The sequence below is a fragment of the Nuphar pumila genome, chromosome 7 (assembly GCF_984573655.1).
Source record: "Nuphar pumila chromosome 7, dmNupPumi1.hap1.1, whole genome shotgun sequence".
NCBI classification, from domain to species: Eukaryota; Viridiplantae; Streptophyta; class Magnoliopsida; order Nymphaeales; family Nymphaeaceae; genus Nuphar; species Nuphar pumila.
In genome coordinates this window covers 34,173,038-34,187,107 of record NC_143255.1, presented here as the reverse complement: position 1 = coordinate 34,187,107, position 14,070 = coordinate 34,173,038, and the positions used below count along the sequence as shown (strand labels likewise).

The following is a 14,070-nucleotide window of genomic DNA, read 5'->3' as shown; positions in this document are numbered from 1 at the left end:
GGCCCGCAAGCCTCAAATCACATTGCATATCTCATAAACCATATTATCTCACGTAAACACACATTTTTATTTCATTAAAATTTCTTTAAAATTCATGGGTTTTACACAAGGAGACTGGCAGCCTTCTGGTTTGTCCCCTTATCTTGCTGGCATATGAGGCATGTCTGCACATACCCCTCAACGTCGTCTCTCATCTGCGGCCATTAGTAGCCGCACTCAAGGAGTGCTAAGGTCCGCTCCTGACCAGGATGGCCGGCCCATAGTGTATCATGGCACTCCTTAAGTAGCTCTTGGCGAAGGCTTCCCCACCGTGGTACAAAGATGCGTCCCCCTTTTATTATGAAAAGGCCATCCTGTAGCCAAAATCGCCGAGTCTTCCCTGCCTGCGTCAGAGAAACAAGGTGTTGTGCGGTCGGATCCTGCTGCGTACCCTCGCGGATGCGACTCAGCAATGCACCCTCCAAATGCACTTCAGAAGACTCCACACACGCAGCTGCCAGTTCAGCCCTACAGCTCAGAGCATCCGCCACAACATTGGTCTTTCCAACCTTGTACTCCAAGGCAAAGTCGAACTCAGCCAAAAACATTTGCCATCGAGCTTGTTTAGGCGTTAACTTCTTTTGTGTCTGAAAATAGCTCGTGGCCACATTGTCCGCCTTGACGACAAACTCAACATCCAAAAGGTAGTGCCGCCAGGTCCTGAGGCAATACACAATGGCGGTCATCTCACGTTCATGCACTGTGTAACGCCTCTCTGCATCTTTCAGCTTGCGACTCTCATATGCGATCGGATGACCATCTTGCATAATAACTCCGCCAATGGCAAAGTCTGAGGCATCCGTGTGGACTTCAAAGGGTCTCGAATGATCAGGGAGTCGCAGCACTGGCTCCCTCACTAAGGCTTTCTTCAAGCCATCGAAGGCATCTTGGCACGCTCCTGTTCAGAGCCATACCCGATTCTTCTTTAACAAATCTGTGAGGGGCGCAACAATGAGGGAATAACCTTCGATGAAACACCGATAATAGTTTGCCAAACCGAGAAATGACCGCAATTCTGGCACTTTGCTTGGCGGAACTCATTCCTGGATGGCTCTTATCTTCTGCCCATCCATACGCAGCACACCACGCCCCACAACGTTGCCAAGGAAGCTGATCTCCTCTTGCCCAAAGAGACACTTCTCTCGTTTGACACAGAGGTCATTCTCCTTTAGCACCTGAAACACTGTTCGCAAGTGCCCCACATGTTCCTCCATGTTACTGCTGTAGATCACGATATCATCCAAGTAGACTACCACAAACTTGTCTAAGTAAGGGTAGAAGATCTGGTTCATTAAAATCGTGAACGTGGCTGGAGCATTTGTCAACCCGAATGGCATTGCTAGAAATCCGTAAGCACCATAGCGGGTGACACAAGTTGTTTTCGGCTCATCACCTTCGGCAATCCTCACCTGCCAGTAACCCGATCGCAGATCTAGCTTGGAAAAGATACGGGCACTGCCTAGCTGATCGAACAAGTTCGCTATCAATGGCAATGGGTACTTGTTCTTCATCGTGACCTTGTTCAAAGCACGGTAATCCACACATAACTGTTTAGAGCCATCATGTTTCATCTGGAAAAGAACTGGGGCACCAAATAGGGCTTTTGATGGACGAACAATGTCTGCGTCCAACATCTCGTCTAGCTGTCTGCGCAGCTCCTTCAGCTCAGCTGGCCCCATTCGGTATGGAACCATTGCAGGAGGCTTCGCTCCCGGGGTCAACTCAATCCTGTGGTCGACCTCACGACTTGGCGGAAGACGCTTTGGCAATTCCGGGGGCATCACCCCCCGAAACTTCTCCAATAGTGGGGCTAGGGTCGGCGGCACTGCTGCTTCTACCTTCCCTTCATCTGCACGCACTGCAACTAAAAATGTCTGCTCTTCATGCTTGACACCCTTCTTCAGTTGCATTGTCGATAACACGGAAGACTTGTCTTTCTGTGTAAGACACTGCACTGTGTGTGACAGGTCTGACCCCAAGATCGTCAACGTGTTAAACTTTGGCAGCATCATAACATTCTAGCTTTGCAGAAACTCCATACCGAGAATCACCTTGAAATCGTCCAGGGGCACCACAAAAAAGTTAGCTTTGCCGACCCAACTCCCCACTTGAGTAGCCACATCTCTTGCTTCATCAAGGATGGGCTTGGCCTCAAAGTTTACTGTTTTGATAGTCCTTTGCTTTGGCCTAGTTTTAAAGCCCAACTGCTCTGCCTCTTCCCGCGAGACAAAGTTGTGTGTGGCCCCCCGAGTCTACCATTGCTGAAGTAGACTTTCCATTCATAATGACTTCTACGTACATAAGTTCTTTACTAACCTGCATGTTCTTAGCTGCGCAACTTCTAACTGCGTTAATTGATCGCATGGCCACCATCTTTGGTTGCATGGTCTCAGTGTCACTGCATTCAGTATCGCTGCATTCTTTCCGTCGATATGTCTCAGTGTCACTGCGTTAATTGACTTGTCCGTCGTCCTTTACAAGGTGCTTTGGGCACTGCCTGGCGATATGTCTATCGCCCCAGAACCAACATGTCACAACCGCACCCTTGTTGTTGTTGTTATGCTTCGTGAAGTTATGTTTCTTTTTGGATTGATGGCGTGTCGACGCCTCACCTTTATCATTGCGCTGCTCATCCTTCTTGTCTTCGTGGTCAGGCTTCTTTCCAACTTTGGTTGATGTGGTGAAAGGCTTGCGCTGAGTGTCAACTAAGCGCTCAACCGCCACATATGCATCTTCCAAAATACGGGGGTTGCTCCTTTCCACTTCAGACTGTGCCCATGGTTGAAGCCCCACAATGAACCAGTTGAGCATGTCGTCTTCTGACATGTTAGGTATCTCCAGCATAAGCTTCTGAAACGTTCTGACATAGTCTTGCAACGAACTAGTGTGTTTGAGCTCACGAACCATCTGATAAGCCTGTCTCTGCGCATTTCTTGGCATGAAGTAGTTGCACAACTCCATTTTGAAGTCATCAAAGGTGTCTATCACACATTGACCCATCTTCATGTCATTGCGCTTCCGCCTCCACCAAGCGATAGCATCCCCATCAAGTAAGGCCGCTGCAACCTTAATCCTTAGATCTTTGAGGGTCACATTTTGGATATCCAAGTAGTCTTCTACTTGGAACAAGAAGTTCTCAATGGTCTTGCTGTCGCGAGAACCATTGAATTTTGCGGGTCTTGGCACATCAATCTTTGATGGTCTCTCACCATTTCCGCCATTTAGGCTCACTGTCCGCTGCAACGTATGGTTCTTCAGCTGAAGCTCCCCTACTTCAGACTGCAAGTCGGCCACTGTAGTCGTCAACGAAGTGACCTGCCCCATTAATAAGGTTACCTGCTCTTGCAGGCTCGCCACCACATCATTCAGTCTATTGAATGATTCACATGCGCATGAAATCGCTTCATCATGCAAAGTCACCTCTTCCACCAGCTTGTTAACAGTTGCAGTCAACTCTTCTTGGCCCCGAGGTGAACCCATCTCTTCATCTTCAGCAACTGCCTTGCCTTTGGTGTTGCGCAAGTTTTGATAAGGTGCCACGATGTCTTGCTCACAAATCGTAGCCTGTTGGCGTATCTGTTGACACCGACTCCGAAGTCCTTGTCACAGGCCTATTTTCTTCAATGGGCCAGCGTGGCGCGACGGTCCTTCCTCACTGCCGCAAGCCTACTCGTCAGCTCGCTTGCCGATCGCGGAAGCTTGGAATGAGAGTGCAAGAGAGAATAGAGGGAGAGAAATTGCAATCACAAGAAGCAATCACAATGAGGGTGAACAAAAAAAAGCTCAAGGCATTTACTCCATTCACAATTTTGCTTGCAGGCTATTACAGTTCAAGTATACGGGTTGCCCCTTCGGGGTATTGAATCATCTGAACCGGGCAGCTTACATCAGACTCAACAAAAGCAAAACAAACTCTAAGCGCAACTGTACACTGTAAGTCGCAAGGGAACACTTGTATTCATATATTATATCTTTTGGCAAAATCAGTAGAACTCTTTTAAGTTTCTTGGCTTCTCTAGATTTCTCTAGAGTAGGATCTCTCTAGTTAGGAATTGCTCCTGAGAAATAAGTGAAATTATTTCCCTCTCTCATTTTTCCTCTTTCCCTCTCATATCTCCCTCCTTCCCACTAGTCGTCCCACCTATCCTCCATCTTAATTCCCTCTCAATTTCAATCATCAAAAACTCAAAAATAGAATGATACTAGCTACACTCTTTCGAGCGGGGATCCAGAGAGAGCGGCGCCTAAGTGCCATGGATATTTGACGCAGGCAATCACATGACAGCATTTCATGTGGGGCCTGCACTATGTAATTGTGGGCCCCATGCAATACTGTGTCATGTGATTGGCTAATGTCACATACCCATAGCACTTAGCCGCTCTCAACTCCACTTTTTCTATAGGTTTTTTATCTAAGAAATGGAGAGAAAATGTGGATATAAAGAAGTATGGAGTAGATCGGGTATGGAGAGGGTTCCAATGGATGATCAGGTGCAAAGAGTTAGAAATCTTTAAAACTTAGGATGTGCTTGCAATGCCCTGTGATTCTTGGATTTTGACAAGATCCTGAAATTGTAAATCACAATCACAATACTTTCTCAATGTTACCGCAACATGAGAAAAGTAAAGCTTGTGATACATGATTGTCAATTGTGACTGTTTTTGCCTTGAAGCTTGTAAAAATTGATCACAAGATTGAGCTTATAACCAACAATCACAGCTTCTACTTTCTCAGCTGTCATTGTTCAACCACACTTGTGGCCAAAGCAAACATGTGCTAAGCTTTAGAGAGAATTTTTCCAGCTGTAGAGAAGCCAAGAGTCAATAAGAACTCGATGATACTGTTATTAAAAGATACAATATGAGTACAAGTGATCATATTTATAGACCCACGCGGCATCCTTGGTTTCCACTTAACTTAACAAGGCTGGGTTAAGCTTCTAAAAAAAGCTAGAAAGACCAATTTATCCCCACCTTACAAGTATATCCCATGTCCCAAATGGGCATAACCAATGTTGTCAGTACCGTTGTGAATCGACCTGAATCCTGTAGTCTCCCCAAAATTTCAATACACTGCACGTAGGGGTGGCAATCGGGTCGGGTTGGCGGGTCAGCATATCTCAACACGAACCCGACCCATTTATTAAACGGGTCAGCTGTGGCAAACATGAACTCGACCCATTTATTAAACGGGTAACCCGACACGACACGGTCAACCAGTTTAGTAAACGGGTTGGGTTCAGGGTTTTACATTGAAAAGTTTACGGGTTGGCGGGCTAGCAGGCGGGTTGGTGGGTTAGCGGGCAGGTTAGTGGGCGGGTTGGCAGGTTAGCGGGTGGGTTGGCGGGTTGGGTTCGGGTAAATGGGTTGACCCAACCCGCCTAACCCGTTTATTAAACGGGTTGGCGGGTTGGCATACCCTTAACACGAACCTGACCCGTTTAATAAACGGGTTAGGCAGGTCGACCCGTTTACGACACGAACCCGTTTAAGCCAAACCCAAACCTGGCTAAGAAGCGGGTTGGCCGGTCGGGTCAGAAATTGCCACCCCTAACTGCACGGACCTGAATCGCCCCTTCAAAAAATCGGATGATTCAAGCCAAAATTATTCGGTCTGACCGATACCCCAAATCGTTTCGTCCTGAATTGCTCTTTTTGTGTGGTTTGCAGTGTTTGCCCCTTTCCCAAAATTCCAACGCTAAATGGGACTCACCCCTGCATCCTCCTCAGCTCCGGCTCCCCGTTCACCTTCTTCATCCTTTCCGGCCTTCCCCTACTGTCCCGACTGTCGTTGTTGGCGTCGGCCTCGGCTTCGGTGTCTCCACCACTGGAAGCATTCATTCATCCGGTGGTCTCTCTCTCTCTCTGATTTTTTTATTTTTAAAGATTTAATTTTTTATTTTTATGAATTTTTAATTAAAAGCTTCTCTTTGATTTTTCTTATTTTTAAAGATTTTTTCTGAGATCTTAAAGGTTTTCTATTTTTATGAATTTAATTTAAAAAAAATCAGTTTTTTAAAATAGATAGATTTCCAATCAATACAGGTCCAATCCGATTTAGGCCTTTTTTCGAAAAAGTGATACGGGTCTGATTCCGATGCTGACAACATTGGGCCTAACTAATCTTCTAAGGTCATGGATCTTAATACATGTATATATCCAGCCCAATATGAGGTCCAAATGACACTACAAGTGAACCAAATCAAATAAGATTCAAACCCAATCCAAGTACAAGTTGCAGATCCATATGGAGAGGTCTCTCTTCTCCTTCCCTACCATGCTAACTCTTTGCACCGAGTTCTCAATTCCTCTCTCTCTCAATCTTTCTCTCTCCATCTTTCTCCCAATAGCCAAGGTGGATTAATGTATCTTACTCTCCTCTCTCCCTAATTTTCCCATTGACTCCCTGTTCAAGGTATGTTAGGTTTGTTCCCTAAGAATGACTTTTTTAGGAAAAACATGAGAAAGCTATTCTAAAAGCCTGAAATCTCATGTTCAACTCAACATAAAATTTCAGGCCAGGCAGCATGGAATTTGGAATCATTCTGATTTGAATTCAGGACAACCAGTGAGATTTTGTGAGATTTTGTGAGATTTTAAATTTCACGAGTTGCTCCAAATTTCGTTGAGTTGAGGCATCCAAACATAAGTTTGGTTGTATTTCACATATTTATAAAATGAAGATTTGGACAGTACCCAAAAGCAAGCAACAAAACATAAAAAAAAAATGGCACAAAACCTTAAAAGCAAGCCACACAAAACCTCAAAAGTGATATTTAAAACTTTTTCATGAGATCTCAAGAGATTCTAAGAGATTTTAAAAGTAAATCTTTTTTTTTTAATAGTAGTTTTACTTTTCAAAAACACAACTAAATTTTCAAAAACACAACTAAAAAAGTAAACCTTAAAAGCATATACTTGCTTTATCACAATGAGAATGGTGGGAAAAGTTTTTCTCACATGATCATACCATTGCTTGGGACACCAAAAATTATTTGGTGAGGCTGTTCACCAAAGTTCTAACATTTGTACATGACTTTGAGGGTGCAGATTAGGAGCCAGGATCACGTGACATCACATGGCACACTTTGACTGTGCCTCTGGCACCCCTGGCTGCCCTCCGTCTGCTTTTGGGCCCTATAACTGACAGACTGTCAGCTAATTAAAGAAGGCGGGCATCAGGTGCAGCGGCACACTTCCAAGTGTGCCATGTGATGGCATCTGATCCGGGCTTGCAGATTAGCAGTGAATCACATAGGAGGAGAATGCATTTTTTGAGTCTCTGATTGAAGAGGTGAAAGTGAGTTGGCCGTTAGGAATTGCCAGGCTTTTTTTATAATTAGGCCTTTTTTGACAGAGAAAGCTGGGGTTAGGAAGACCCTTACCAGTTATACAACCATATATTATTGGGATTCGAACTTGCAACATCCCAACATAAGGTAATGTACACTAACTGCTCCTGCCAAACAAGTGTAGCTCCATTGGTCATTTGGCTTAGGCCTTGCGGCAAAGGACACACTGAGTATAGAATTCTTTTCTTTTTTTTTGAAAGCCAAGCTGGGGTTAGCTAGACCCCTACCAGATATCTTTTAAGCCCCATGTGGCAGAGGGATTCGAACCTGGGACTTCAGCTTGGCACAGAACCCCACTTACCACATGAAATATTGCAGGTAGGTATGTGTATATCTCTGTAAAGAATTTCTTTTTATTTAGGAAAATTATTGCTGTTTGGGTGTCAGTGACCCACCCAAGGTTTACCTTGCAGGGCAGTGAGCCCATTAAGTGGCCCGATTCTTGGCAAGGGTTCCTCGTCATTGAAAAAAAGGCAAATATATAGCTCAGTTCCTGATTTAATTCATGTTAAAAAAAAAAAATTTAAAGGCTAGGGTTCCTCATCATTAAAAAAAGGTAAATATATAGCTCAGTTTCTGATTTAATCCATGTTATTTTATTAAAGGCAAGCTGGGGTTAGGCAGACCCCTACATGTTATACAATGATACCATTGGGATTCGAACTTGCAACGTCCCAATACAAGGTGACGTGTACTAGCTGCACCTAGCAGACAAGCAGAGCTGTTGGTAATTTAATCCATGTTATTTCTAAGATATGGAGCCTCATTCTAACACTTATGGATGTAAACGTTCAGGTTGCATATCGGACCGAATCCTAGTTTGTTTAATTGGATTCAATAAGCAAAAACCATATCCAAATACTAAACCAACTTGGATACAGTTGCGACATGCTCACATTCAAGTCCAAATTTAAATCCAAGCCCAACTTCAAATCAGACAAGATGCAACCCAGATATCGAAGCAGATTCAGTGTTTGCCAACTGACTGACGCTGCGTAATGGTGGCCCCCTATTAGAAAAGGGGGCCCACACCTCCAGTTAGGGGTGTCAATGGATCGGATATGATCCGATCATGATCCGAAACAGATCTTATAGGGTCAGGGTTTGCTTACTAAGAAGGTGGTCTGATTAACTATCCGGGTTGGATGCATGAGGTCTGAATATCAGACACGGGCCGGGTATGGTTTATGAAAATTTATACCAGACCCGAGCCCAACCCGAATTCTGATTTAGATTCTAATTTTTCAATGTAAAAAACTTTAAAAAATATTATTTTACCAGGTATGAACTGGGTCTGGGTATGTTTTTTCTTATAAAAATTCAATCAGTCTCAAATCCGGATCCGATATCGGCATCACTTAATAGGATCCGGGTTTGGACACCCATTTTAGCAGGGGTCTTACCCATTGACACCCCTACCTCTAGTTATATGTATAGGTAAGATATATTAGGGTGGAATCTAATTAGATCGAGGTTCGGTGTAAGCGTTATTTATTCCAGTCTGAATTCAATCAGCTTACATCCAACAGGAACCAACCATATCCGACCCGTTTACATTCCTACTTGCACTAAAAGGTGGGTCCCAGAAGGATGCCCCAATATCGACACGCACATAAATAAAATAAGTAGATGTGGATCAGATCGAACCTTCCCTTTGAGGGAAAATCTTATGATAATTTAAAATTTTGTTTTTTTTTTCTCGGGAAAGTCTTGCGAAGTATTTTCATGTATAAACTTTTAAAATAAAAATATAAAGCTTATAACAAAAGCAAAGTAAAAATTTTAAAAACATTAATATCATGATAAATCCATTATTCCAGGATATTTTCTTTAAATTTTAAAATACTGGGATAAAATTAGGGATGGCAGTGGACCGGGGGAAAGCGGGGCCCCGCCCCCACCTCTCCCCATTTGGACCGGGGATGGAGGCGGGGACGAAGGTTAAAATCCATCCCCGTTCAGGGATGGACGTACCCTTTTCCCCGCCCCGCCTCATCCCCGTCCCTGCCACTCATATCCCCGCCTCATCCCCGTTTGAACCGGGGATGGAGAACATGAAACGGGGATGAAGGCGGGGGTGGAGGTTAAAATTCATCCCCACCGGGGATGGAGGTTCTAATCTTGAGGCGGGGCGGGGGTGGAGACCTTGTCCCCCGCCCCCCCCCTGCCCCACTGCCATCCCTAGATAAAATCATGATATTTTTTCAAAATATGGCTGATATTTCTTTTACTATGAAATGGACACAGGCATCTCTCTCTCTCTCTGAAGAAAACCAAACCGTGATGCTCTGATCAATTAACAGTTCTTTCAGAAAATAATCAATTAACAGGAACGCAATGCACAGGAGCAGACTCAAATGCTGCTCCTGTGGACCCTATTTAAGTTCTACAACTCCTTGATCAAGGCTTTCTGCGTCAGCTGTGGATGCAGTTGATGGGGCATCAGGGGTTGTGGCTTCTGCACAAATGCCAAACAAAAACAATACAAGTCACTTCAAGTTCAAGTTATACTGACAAAACTATGAGAAGATTAGAGGAACAAACGACAGGCAATTGCCCAAACAAGTATCAAGTATACATTTGAATAGAGCAAAGCCACAATCTACTCGTCCATACATACATACAAACATATATATAGTTTAATGTTTGTTACAATTGATTGTAAATGCAATCAAGTTAGCAGACTTCATTTTTTTTTTCGTCAAATATAACACCATAAAGGTGATCTACATGTTTTACTTAGTGGGAATGGGCTTTTAGATTGTGGGAATCTGAGCTGCACATGGGTTTTTTTCTAGGGATCCAAAAAATGACAGCTATGAATGCATTGATTTTTTCAACTCAAAAAATTATGTTTTCTCATAAAAGAAAAGATGATCCAAGAGTCAATTCTCACTAAATAGACCATGTTGAACATATGTATGAGGTTAGATTAAGTCAAAACAACTTGCATCATGAGAATCCAAATAGATATGATAAATAAGCATTATTCAGTAGAAAACAAGTTTTGGATCTTGTGATTATAGCATATATATATATATATATATATATGTATATATATATATATGTGTGTGTGTGTGTTTTAAGACCTTTAAAAATCAACTGACTCACAATGTATCAAAATTTCATGACTTAAAAAAACATGCTTTTATGTCTAAAAAACATGATCCAAAGCATGATTCCTATCAAATAAACTATGTTGAGTACATCCATAAGGTTTAATTGAGAAGATACAACCTACAACCATGATTTTTAGTATGTAACTCCCAGAACAATAGAGCATTACTCTATATATTGGTAATGATAGGGTGCTTCTCGGAGTACCTACACCAACCTAATAGAAGCTTTAGATTGTCAAATTTCTTAAACATTTTAGTTGATTGTTAATGATTGGCTGCTTCCGGAGTCCCTACTCCCACCTAATAGAAGCTTTAGATTGTCAAATTTCTTAAACTTTTTTAGTTGATAAGACCCTATAGATATGATCTATAAGCATTATTTAGTGAAAAATAAGTTTTGGATCATGTGATTATAGCATATATGTATTTTTTTAAGACCTTTAAAAATCAACTACTCACAATGTCATGACTTAAAAAAAATCCTACTTTTATGTCCAAACAACATGATTCTTATCAAATAAACTACGTTGAGTACAAAGGTTTGATTGAGAAGATACAACTTACAGCCATGATTTCTAGTATGTGGGAGTAGGTACTCCAGAAGCATCTCTCTCTCTCTCTCTCTCTCTCTCTCTCTCTCTCTCTCTCTCTCTCTCTCTCTCTCTCTCTCTCTCTCTATATATATATATATATATATATATATATATATATATATATATATGTGTGTGTGTGTGTGTGTGTGTGTGTGTGTGTGTTGAACGATGCAACCACTTTTAAAAATCTTTTTATGTGTTTTTTGGCAAATCAAACTATATGGATGTGATTTTGATGATAAAAAACCTAACAACTTGATCTTATAACAAATTTTTTGACGTGTATATAGGACTTTATAATGTGCTAAAAATAATAGTTTTGAAAATTTTGAAGATATCTACATTATAAAATCTTATATATATGCATAGAAAAAAAATTGTTATAAGAAGTGCTTCTTAGGTTTTTGATCATGGACCCTGCCCAAATTCGGGAAGAAATCAAATTTAATTAAATTGTGTATCCTCTATTAAATTGGGGATTATGTTTAATTTGTCTGATCATTGTAGTTAGATTGAGCAGAAAAACTAGAGGGGCGTTTGAATCCCTCCTGAGATTTGGATGCAAACAGGTTGGATTCCTCCCAGATCCAAATCTGATCCGAAGAGGTTGGATTAAATCCGGATCAGAAATACATGTGGTAATATTGGATCCGGAAAAAAGTAGAAGAAAACAATGTATTTGCATGTAAAAATGCATTCAGGTCGGATTTTGATTTAGATCAACTCTAGATCCAACTTAAATCTGATCCGAATCCTCATTCAGATTTTACTTAAAAGATCCATATCCTAAAAAATATGTCGGACTCGGATTGGACATCCGATTCATTTTCAGCCCTACCAGAGATCCATGAATTTGCCGTTGAAGGTTGGATTTGACGTGGGCACATGCCAGATCCGACCTTCATGCAAACAGGTCTCAGACCACGGATCTTAGATCCACAAAACCCCAAAAAACATTTATTCCTAGTCCAATTGGCCAAGGGGGGATAGTGTGGGTTGGACCAGAAAATCTTTTATCTTGAGATTCTCGGATCTCAAATCCCAAGGCGTGGATCGTGTGTGGTATAGGCAGTGCTAGAGTTGCATGGATTCCGCTCCCAGATCTGAGATATTCACACGACATATCTTAGATCCTCATTTTTTTAGGATGTAAGATGGATGCTTTAAGATAAACATATATATATATATTGCCCAAACCTCACAGGTGGGTCAGAGATCCATCATTTGAAATCCTCCATTCTCAAATCTGATCCGCAGCCCGATGTAATTGGTTATTTCAACAGTCAGCTGAGACTCTATTTAGTCTATGGATGCAGTTCAGATTTGGGTCAGATGTTGCCAATACCAAATCCAACTAATGGGATATTGGCTAATTGGACTCTAATTAGGTTGGAAAAAATCTAATACCAAATCCAAAAAAATACATGTAATTGGATTTGGATATCCATCGAATTCTGTCATGAAATTCTAAACCCGATCTGAAACCATCACTAATCAATTCCATTCACCAAATTCGACTAATCAGATTCAGAATCAGAATCAGGTTGGATATCTGACATATCCGATCCATTGTGTGGGTACTTGTAAATACTGAGCAATATCAGGTCAAATTATGTGTCGATTCTCTAACCAAAAATGGTTTAGTTTTGCCTGCACATCGCTGAACACTAATCTCCTCATTTGAAATAGGATGGATTCCATCATACATTCAATCCTAGCCATCCAGCAGAAGCATCTAGCCATGGATTAGATGGTTAGGATTGAATGTATGATAGAACACATCCCATTTCAAATGATGGGATCCGTTTCCCACATCACTTGGCTAAATTGCAAGGCATCTCATCCATGCTAATCAAAGACTACATGCAACCCGGCAAGGACGGCCGGGCAGTATGTAGCCAAGGATTGGAAGGCTGATCAGTCAAGTGATCAATCTATATGCTTTCTTGGCTACAAATTAAGCCTCTTTGTTTCCCAAGACATATATAGCCAGCTGAGTCAAGGCCAGATCAATGGTCTGAGCCTTTGACCCAATTCTTAGTATTCTGGAATGTACAATCCTAATGCTTCTACTCAAAAGGTTGATCAGTTGCTAATTAGTATTCCTTACCTCTCTCCTTTTGCTCCTTCTGTGTATTCTCCATCCACTGAAGAAGATACTTGAATGTCTCAATCTCACATGGTATGGTGAGCGCACCCTTGTGATCAAAACCAAACTCCTCCTCTGCCTTCTCCAGCAACACTCTGAAGACAGGCAGGCTCAAATAACTGGTTGGGATCACGAACCTCCTAAGCTCAGGGCCTACGTACACTGCTAAGTACCCCTTTGGCACGTCGTACGGTGGGTCTGGGCTCGAGCACCCCTCCTCATCTGAATCACATGTTGGTAACGACTCCTGCCGTAGACGGTGGCTGATAGTTGGTGGTATCGCACAGCCAACTCCGTCATCCATGACTCGCTTGTTGCTGGCTGTATTAAGTTTTCGTCGTTGCGCAATCTCCCTTAGGCAGGCGATTTGATGATGGTTCTCGTTGGACTTGCTGCTCTCATCCATGATGGCTTGCTTCTACGCAGTTTCCACAATATGTCTATGCTTTAAGATAAAAACATGAAAAGATTAAGAGGGTATTCTTGATTCTCTGTTTATTATAATTCTTACTTGCAAAGTAAGCTATATATATATATATATATATATATATATATATATATATATATATATATATATATATATATATATATATATATATATATATATATATATATATATATATATATATATATATCATTGATGGGTAAATTGCAGTGAACTTTAGTTTCTTTTAGAAAAATATTTTGAAATCAGTACGGTTAATTATGGCATTAATAAATAATATACACAGCACATGCTAAATCTAATCATACAGATATATTTAGCTGATTTGTTACTAAGTTTAATCATCTCTACTGCGCCAATTAAACTCATAGTA

General features: G+C 41.7%; 1 protein-coding gene across 1 annotated transcript; it reads right to left on the bottom strand.

The window, feature by feature from the left end:
• Positions 1-9,766: 9,766 nt before the first annotated feature.
• LOC149831854 (uncharacterized) lies at positions 9,767-13,658 on the bottom strand. Its single transcript, XM_090013090.1, has 2 exons — positions 13,214-13,658; positions 9,767-9,849 (listed from the first exon to the last, which is right to left on the bottom strand). The coding sequence occupies exons 1-2, from the start codon at positions 13,656-13,658 to the stop codon at positions 9,767-9,769; spliced, it is 528 nt and encodes a 175-aa protein (XP_089869216.1).
• Between the last annotated feature and the right edge of the window lie 412 nt (positions 13,659-14,070).

Bases quoted from the DNA above. Each gene is read 5' to 3' on its own strand.
- LOC149831854 (XM_090013090.1), bottom strand. From the start codon at position 13,658: ATGGATGAGAGCAGCAAGTCCAACGAGAACCATCATCAAATCGCCTGC. The intron at 9,850-13,213 runs GTAAGGAATACT...GCATTTGTGCAG, and splicing joins GAAGGAGCAAAAGGAGAGAG to AAGCCACAACCCCTGATGCC.